At 39.1% G+C, this 9371-nt stretch overlaps 1 protein-coding gene across 1 annotated transcript; it reads right to left on the minus strand.

Annotated features, from left to right (window-relative positions):
* Positions 1-6605: 6605 nt before the first annotated feature.
* LOC107042054 lies at positions 6606-8361 on the minus strand. Its single transcript, XM_015262925.1, has 3 exons — positions 8268-8361; positions 6838-7019; positions 6606-6773 (listed from the first exon to the last, which is right to left on the minus strand). The coding sequence occupies exons 1-3, from the start codon at positions 8359-8361 to the stop codon at positions 6606-6608; spliced, it is 444 nt and encodes a 147-aa protein (XP_015118411.1).
* Between the last annotated feature and the right edge of the window lie 1010 nt (positions 8362-9371).

Here is a 9371-nt window from a genome sequence, read left to right on the forward strand (position 1 = left end):
TTCTGGCCATGACGAATGACAAAAATTTTTCGTTTTAACGATGAGTGAAGGGATAATAATGTTATTCATATTTTGTTATTTTTCTTGGTGAAAAATTCATCAGCTGCTAGAGGTGCCTGTATTATTGCTGAGTTTCGCAAGTATTCATGAAGATTAGAGAATTCCTGATTTAAAGACATTTAAATCATGCCTACTCATTTCACTCCTTGGAATTTTTCAAGTGACTGTTCCACTGAAAATTGGAGCAATTGTGCCATTAAAAATTCACAACTAGATGAAAAAATCAAGGGAGACTGTAAATTTTATTTCAATTATTCCATGAAGATTGATAAAAATTAGGACAATTCAGGTGAATACAGGGTATAACTTTATCGGTGGAAAACCTCTCGGTCACAGGTTCAGAAAGACCCCCTCAATGCTAGAAAAATCTCAAAAAAATTATTTGAACAGGCACTTTTGAATAATTAATAATTAACGTGAGCCAACGAGGAGCCCGGGTTATGGTGGAGAGAAGTGAGTGGTAGGGGTCGACTGAGTTGTGGTAACACCGTGTTCTGGAGACGTCAGAAAATGATAGTCGAGTGACTGTTCCGCCGTCAATTCGGATTCAATATCAGGAAGTAGCGCGCTCGGGCGGCAAAATTGAGAATTATTGAAAATTCATTTAGGCGACAATAAACACCCAGATAACCATGAAGACATCACCGTGGAATTTGAGGGTAATTTTTCATCCGAAAACCCGTTATCATGCCATAGATGCACACAGATGTACGATTCGTGTGCAATCTGCACACAACGATTGCGCAAATGTGTATTTCTTAATTTATGTGCAATAGATATAAAACAGGTGCACGACCAGTGCGCAATTGGTGCGCCACAAGTGTCCTACGCGTGCATAATAGGTACGCCTCAATTGCAATAGAAGTGCACAATCGGTGCGCTACAAGTGCACTACTCGTGCGCAACTGGTGCGGAATACGCGCTTCACTCTTGCGCAATCGATCCATCTCATGTATACTAGTGGTGCACAATTGGTACGCCACGAGTGCAATACTCGTGTACAGGTAGTTTGCCACAAGTGCACTACTCGTGCGTAGTCGTTGCGCCACAAGTACACTACTAGTGCGCAATCGGTGCGCTACAAGTTCACTACTGATATAGTGCACTTGTAGCGCACCGATCGCGCACCGGTAGTGCTCTTGTAATCGCACCAATTGCGCACTAGTAGTGTACTTGTGGCGAACCCCCTGTATACGAGTAGTGCACTCGTGGCATACCAATTGTGCACCGAAAGTGTACACGTTTTGCACCGATTGCGGACGAGTAGTGCACCTCTTTCGCAACTATTGCGCACGTATAGTGCACTTGTAGCGCACGTATGGTACTACTAGTAGTGTACTTCCCACGTACGAAAAAACGAATGGGCCGAGCTTGGCCCAAGCCCGGTGGCCGGCCTGCCGAACTTCGGGACCCGTTCCTCAACCGGGACCGCGCCGGACTTGGTTGAAACCTGGAATGATAACATCGGGCCAGGTCTGGGCGCCCATCTCGGCCCAGCGTTGGTTGCCAGTCGTTGGCCAGGCTCAATTAAACATTACTTAATTACATGAATATGATAATATGGGTGATTGAAATACAAGTAATTTAATATTACTCCTCAGCATTCGTAATAGGTTCAACGAGGAAAAAAAATCAATACCGGCATGCGACTGGTGCCGCACTGGCTGCCAAACTGTTCATGGCAATTATCAATAATATCAAAAACAAAATAATTAACATTTTTTAGGATGATTTTTAGTATTCATTGTGCCCTACCTACCAAACCCTAACGCAATCATCGCTGAAAAACCGATTTTGTTAACTTAAAATATTACCCCCTAACGTGGGCTCGAACCCACGACCTCACGACTACTAATCCGACGCCCTAACCACTAGTCTACCGCGCAATTCGTAAAACCTCTACTTCAAATCGTCCATATTAATTCCATCTCGGTTTTTTTCGACTTGAATGTTTTATTATTCAGTTGATAGAAATATTCAGTGATTCAACTACAGTTTAATCGGTAAATTAATTCAATAATGAATAATAATAATTATTATTATTAATTACAATAATAATTGTAACAATTAGGATTACTGTTGAATGACGATTCTTCTTCTTTTCGTAATAATTAGCGAGTAACATGTGACTTCAACACCTACAATGTCACCATTTTTTTACGATTACACCCTTAACATTTTACCCTCAAGTTTCCACCCTTAACATTCAACCCTCAGAATGTCAGCATAAGGCTTTTTCGCCCCTTTCCATTATTGCGATTTGACCCTTACAATTTTACTCTTCAGATTTTACCCTTATGATTCCACCCCTATGATTCCATTCTCATCATCTCACCCTTACGACTTANGACCAAGCTCCGGGCCACCGCTGGCTGAGGCTTGGTTATCGAGGTCCGGCATGCCAATGTCCGGCCAAGGCAGGGCCAGATCTGTCAACCAAGGCTCGGTTACCCGCCCTTCTCCCGAGACTCAAGCCCTGGTCCCCAGGGATGGCCGAACCTCGGTCCAAGCCTGGGCGCCCAGACTTGGCAAGCCCAGGCTTGTGCCAGGCTTGGCCCGTTTCTACAACACTGGCATTTCGTACGTGGGAATTGTGGTGCAATGACTGCGCATGAGTAGTGCGCTTGTGGCAAACTACCTGTACACAAGTAGTGCACTCGTGGCATACCAATTGTGCATCACTAGTATACATAAGATGGATCGATTGCGCAAGAGTGAAGCGCGTATTCCGCACCAGTTGCGCACGAGTAGTGCACCTGTAGCGCATCGATTGTGCACTTCTATTGCAATTGAGGCGTACCTATTGTGCACGCGTAGTACACTTGTGGCGCATCTATTACGCACTAGTCGTGCACCTGTTTTATACCTATTGCACATAAATTAATAAATGCACATTTGCGCATTCGTGGTGCACAGATTGCACATGAATAGTACATCTGTGTGCATCCATCCAAAAATTAATGTCCTCATGGTTATCTGGATGTTTATTGTCGTTTAAATGAATTTTCAATAATTCTCAATTTTACTGCCCGAGCGCGCCACTTCCTGATATTGAATCCGAATTGACGGCGGAACACCCGGGTAGAAATCACGCCACTCGAGCTCGGCTCGGAACCCGTATCCCAGCTAGAAATACGCCACTCCGCCCCAGCTTGGGATAAACTCCACGCGCGTCACATGTACCCGAGGATGAGCCGCGTCACGCGCTCACAGCCCAGCGTTAGACTATTACGCGAAACGCTTCGCCGGGCTTTAGTTGAATCGCCACTGCTCAACCTCAGGTTCATCTCCAATTACTCAATCCCAGTATACTTAACCTCAATAATGATTTGACAGGTCCGATGGCATCGTGATTTGAGCGAAAAAACAATCGAATAAATGTGAAGATGGCATGCTTTTTCAGATGAACAATCACAAGCTCATCAGAAATAACGTGATATTAACTAATCGAATGGGATTAATCTGAAAATACAAGGTAGAACAATTCACTGAAACGTAGTCAAAACTTTCTTTTTTCTCGCGAATACAACAAACAAAATCAAGAAAAATAATCACTTGAAAAACGTTAACGAACCTTTATTATTAATTATCAATGCTACAGGAGAGGATATTCTTCATTTTTCGATAGGCCTACGAGTTCTAAGAATATTCTACGATTTATTAGGGAAATGTTGAATACAGGTATGCCAAAATAACACGCATGAAAAAATTCAACAGAAAAACCTAGCGCTTTCTATTAAATTTCTATTGGAATTCTATGAGAATTCTCTGGAAGTTCTATTAGAATTCTATTCGTTTCTTGCGCCGATTCTATAGGAGATTATGCAACTTCATAGAGTCTTTTTGTTAAGGTAAAATTTGGTGCAAGAAAGTAAATAGGTTTTTATGTTCCTATAGATTTTCTTAGGCGTAAGATTTCTAAGTTTTTTCCGCTCGGTTTTTCTTCTTTTCTTTTAATCAAATGCAGGAACAAAACTTGGAAAATTCATGCCCAATAGTTTCTGTGGAAGAAATCCTAACAGAATAAATTATCTAGAAAAATCAATGGATTTTTTTCTACAAACAAATATCTATTAAAAATGCAGGGGAAAGTTTCATAATTTTATTAACGCAAAAACAATAGAATTTTTCAATAGAATTGCAATCAAACTTAAATAGAATTCTCAGAGAGCTCCAATAGAAATTCAATAGGAATTCTTAGAGAAAGTGCCAGGTTTTATATTCGATGACAGAGGGAAAAATCAGTAAATTTCAAATTTTATAGAAAGTTCAGTGGAATTCCATTTTTTTTTTATAGTAAGAAGACAAGGATTTTCCAAAGTATTCAAATTTTAAATCGATATTCTAAAAATGCATAAATATCATTCTATTCCACCCTCCACTCGAAACGACACGACTCAATCGGAGCTGAGTTCTAAGCGTTGAGCCACAGCTCAAACTCAAGTGCCGGGTTATGCCGTCTGATGAGCGTTCGACTGTGAGCCGGTATGGAGCGGCGTGTCGCGGCGTGAACTCGGGTCAAGCGGCAAGCCGAGGCTGAGCTCGCGCTCACCCGAGTTGCGGCTGAATCCCCGGTTGAATTTCTACCCGGGTAGTCACTCGACTATCATGTTCTGACGTCCCCATAACGCGGTGTTGCCACAGATCAGTCGACCTCTGCCATTCACTTCTCTCCGCCATAACCCGGGCTCCTCATTGGCTCACGTTAATTATTAATTATTCAAAAGAGCCTGATCAAATAATTTTTTTTCGATTTTTCTAGCATTCAGGGGGTCTTTCTGAACCTGTGGCCGCAAGGTCTTCCACCGATATAGTTACACCCTGTATATTGTTGACTTTTTAACTAATTGAAAACTCAGCATAATTTGGTACTGAAAAGTCATGTTTAAATTGAAAATTAAAGTAAGTTGGAGAATTTTCATTTTTCTGCTGACTTAAAAATTTTGAATTCCATGCAATTTTCAGTGACATTTTTTAATTTTTTAAAAAATAAAAACAAAAATGTTCATGGCCACGGCCATGGCGCGCCGTGGTCTTTTGGCCGCTTGCCATGGCGTTGCCATGGCCTTTGTCATGGAGTTGCCATGGCCTTTGCTATGGAGTTGCCATGGTGTTGCCATGAAAAAAAACAACTTATAATCAAATAATCAAGTAAGGGAGTTTGACCCTCTTGACCCTCGTAACCTTATTGTACCTTGTGACTTTTATGGCCCTTATAACCTTAAAGGTCCCAGGTGGCCGCACGGGCACAAAGGTCAAAGGCCATGGCAAAGGCCATGGCCGTGGTCATGAACATTTTTGTACGTGATTAATATTGCTACTAAAGTGTCGATTAAATATCGATGTTCTGCTAAATATATATATATATATATATATATATATATATATATATATATATATATATATATATGTGAATTGATTGCAAACACGAAAAATAATGACCTAATAGGTCTCTGCTATTTCACTTTTCACCATTATACATTAATTTCACCTTTTCCTCATTCTATTCCAGCCCTTTCCGCCTATTATAAGAGATAGAATAACTTCAATGTATGGATTATTTATCATTTTTCGTGTGTTCTTTACCCCTGCAACGGGATATTCTACTCCCCGCGTTTTCCCTACATAGAGAAGAAATTTTAATTTTCAGGAGCATGTCACGGTTTTTCCGGAAAATGTGTCACACCAGTTATTGCTGATACTAGACACCAATTAGAAGGACCCTAATCATCAGTGATTTATATCACTGAAATTTGGTGATAGATTCCCTAAAATTAGAGATGGATCCTTCAAAATTAGTGACGACGTCACGGGAAATCAGTGATAAGAATTTTGCACTAACTGAATTACACAATCGTGAATCCTTAATAATTGGGGATAAATTTTGGAAACTCAGTGACATGTCCGTAAAATCAAAACTTGTTTTCTCTGTGTAGTGGAGTTATTTTGTCTCCTAGGTAGGAGAGGGTGGGATACCCTTAAAAAGACGTAAAATACGTTGAGGAAGAGTCGATTTTCTCTCATCGTGCTTTGTATGTATGAGAGAAACCATGCATGTCAACGGCTTATTCAAGATGAAGACATCAACCTATCACTGGATACTTTCAGCTAGACTTTTGACCATTAATGCATGAATTTTGTCTTAAAGCGGTGACCAGAAAAAAAGATTTTAAATATTGCATGTAAATTATTCTGAAAACATCTTCAAAATCATGCAAAATTTCAAAAATAACAGTTTTTTATTATTTATGAAATTTTTTATAAAAAAATATCCTCCAATGAAATGCTCTGCTCCGCTTCCCCCGAAAAATATTTAGAAAATCATCCACAAAAATATTTTACAGATATTCTTATCAATACTTTATTACTAACTTTACTCACTAGTGTTGATTCTCATAACGTCTTCACTCTGAGCCTCGCAATTCAGCAATATTCTCGTCAATTCTAAGCCCCAAACACATAATAAATATTAAACGACGGTTAAAATAATCATTTGACGTGTCGTCTTTGCATTATTTTATTGCTACAAACAATATTATTCAAATTTAGTTATTCTTCTTGGTGAGAACTGCAACGTAACAAAAAGCACCAACATCAGGAATTGGCTGTGCTGCAAGGAAATCCCCAGCATCTGGAGACCTTTGCATTATCGCAGAGTTTCTGGGAGATCCTCGACAAACTGTTGGGTCTTCATCATCGAAGTCTACTGGTGGCTAGACACATGAAGATAGTGAGAAATCATTTCTTTAAATAATTTTATTTACTTGTTTCCAATACCAGCATTGAAATCATCGACATCAGTGGAATATTCGATGGAGGATTATCAAAAGGCGCAGACAGCACTCCAGCTCGAACACCTTTAACCAAATGATTCATGAATTCATTTCTCAGCTTCAACTCTTGAAGTGTCTTCGCACTAGTCTTCAGAAATCTCAGCCATTTAAAAACATTTTGTCTCTCTAAAATAAGGCAAACACATGAAAAAAGTCCAGGAGTGGAACACTGAGAGAAAAACAGCAATTCTCAAACAAGTCTTACTTGTGCCAAAAAAATCGTATATTAAAAATGGTCAAAAAAGGATTTTTTTGTGCGAAACATGCGAAGCGCGTGTCGAGATTGAACATTTTTATTGCAAAAATAGAGTTAGTTTTTTCAAAAAAAATTTATTCTCTGTGCAAAGAAGAAATGGAATTTCTAGCATTACTTTCTCGTTATTCGATACTCCTATACGTATTTTCTCCCGACAAATGCTCGTTTTATATGAAACGAGGGATGGCATTATGTCGTTTCAGCTATTCAATAATCACAGACAAAAATGAGTTCTTAAATAAATTAATAATAATGATATGACAGCAATCTTATAACTTGGGGAGAACATATTTCTTGATAAACTTCCCTCTGTAAAAGATATCTTTATCCTGAAAAGGTACCGCCTTTTATGGATGATCCGCCTCTTGAGCCAAATATTTCATCGTTGTTGAAAGCAGAGCAATTATTCATGTTTGAGACTTTCAAATTTGAATCAAACAATTACTTTTTTGGTGGTTTTCAACTAACGATTTCGTTGGCCCAAACAAGACTTGTTTGAGAATTTCTTTGTTTTTCTCTCAGTGTAAGGCAGAGTGGAGCAAAATGAACACATTTGACATTATTTTTAATGTTCATAATTCATGGACAAATTCATCAATTTAGTTCGATTCAGATTTATTACAAAAGGGAAAGAGGGTACTTTCCATGAAGAAAAGTCATTGAATTTCACTTGAAATTCAATGAATCATCAACATTAAAAAAAAAACAAAGTGCGCGCAGAAAAAAAAATTTTTTGCCAAGGAAACATTGTCTTGGGAGGAGAATTTATTTTTTAGGGACGCATTTCTCCAGGCCAGTCATTCTCGAGTGGTCCAAGCCTATCTCTAAATATTACAATTATGTTGAATTCCATTTACAACGATTAACATTGAGAATTATTCCAAATTATTTTACGTAAGAAAATCTCAAATTTGAAAAAATTGACAAATAATGAACGGTGTTCATTCACGATCATATGTAGCATAATACACATGGACCACCTGGGAATGACGGGCCTGAAGAAATGCGCCCTACAAAAATTAATTCTTCTCCCAAGAAAATGATTCCGTAGTAAAAGTAATTTTTTCTCTCAGTGTGTCCATTTGGCTCTACTCGCCCCTATCAACATCATCACTCACCCTCAACATTTCTCACATTCGGCAACATCGTATTAGCAACAAAGAAACTATAATTGAAATCATACAGAAGTGCTTCTCTAATTTCCCCAGCCATCACAAACTTTAATAAAATACCAGAATAAATTTAGATTTCCTAACCACATAAAACCCCTCACGTAAAACAAAAACAAATGAAAGTCACAATAAATTCCCTCAGCAATAAATCACTGAGAGCTTTCACGGCAGCAAATGGTGTCTGTCGACGTTCTCGTATAAAGTATAATTATCCGACTTGCCTAATTAGTCATAATTGAATATGAACAACCAGACGACATGACAATGCATCGCACAACTGTCTCCCACTAATCGTAAAAGAAAACACAAACGTAATCTCGTCTTCCTTCAATATTACAACGTTACAATAACAAATAACAACGAAAACCACAATTTCATTAATTACCATGCTAATTGTCATAACCACTGTCCATGGTAATGAGATGTGACAGGAAGACGAGTCGGACGTTATAATATAGTCGCCTCTATCCTACGATCGACGAGATACAAACACATCTCCAGGTTCAATGTGCGATGCGCGTGCGTGTTTCCAGCGACTTCCGGCTCATCGTCGCAGTAACCATTCGTCTCGTCCTCATCATTACTAGATGCCGTGATGATTAACTAAAAATAAAAGAGGTGGATTAATTTAAGCAAAATAATTGAAATAAGGATGATTTTTGTGAAATTCCAAATTACACAGTCAGGATTAGAAAGCCACAGTTTCCGGGTTCTATATCACTACTGTATGAGTATTTTCGTGGTTATGCATTTACATGAGAAATTTGCAGGAGACACCGGTGTATTAATAATTTTATTTTATGACAATTTCGGGAAGTGGACATTAACACCGAGGGACTGAACGTCAATGGCCTGCTGAAGGGGCAAAGGGGTGAGGGAGAGGTGTGTACATAGGAATCGCGATTTCCTGTCGGCATGTGGTTTCGCGCGGAAGCGCACCAGGTGCACGCTAGGTCAGTGAGTGAGCCGCACAGCTTAATCGTTTATTCACCGTGTGTACACCTCCTTCTCTTCGACAATAAAAACTTCATCATTCGCACTGTGTGTGGG

Source organism: Diachasma alloeum, unplaced genomic scaffold (genome assembly GCF_001412515.2).
Source record: "Diachasma alloeum isolate Michigan unplaced genomic scaffold, Dall2.0 Dall_scaffold_00406, whole genome shotgun sequence".
NCBI classification, from domain to species: Eukaryota; Metazoa; Arthropoda; class Insecta; order Hymenoptera; family Braconidae; genus Diachasma; species Diachasma alloeum.

Coding starts and splice junctions, on each gene's coding strand:
- LOC107042054 (XM_015262925.1), bottom strand. CDS start 8,361: ATGGCTGGGGAAATTAGAGAAGCACTTCTGTATGATTTCAATTATAGT. Junction 7,020..8,267: donor GAATGTGAGAAATGTTGAGG/GTGAGTGATGAT, acceptor GCCTTATTTTAG/AGAGACAAAATGTTTTTAAA. Junction 6,774..6,837: donor TGTCGATGATTTCAATGCTG/GTATTGGAAACA, acceptor TCATGTGTCTAG/CCACCAGTAGACTTCGATGA.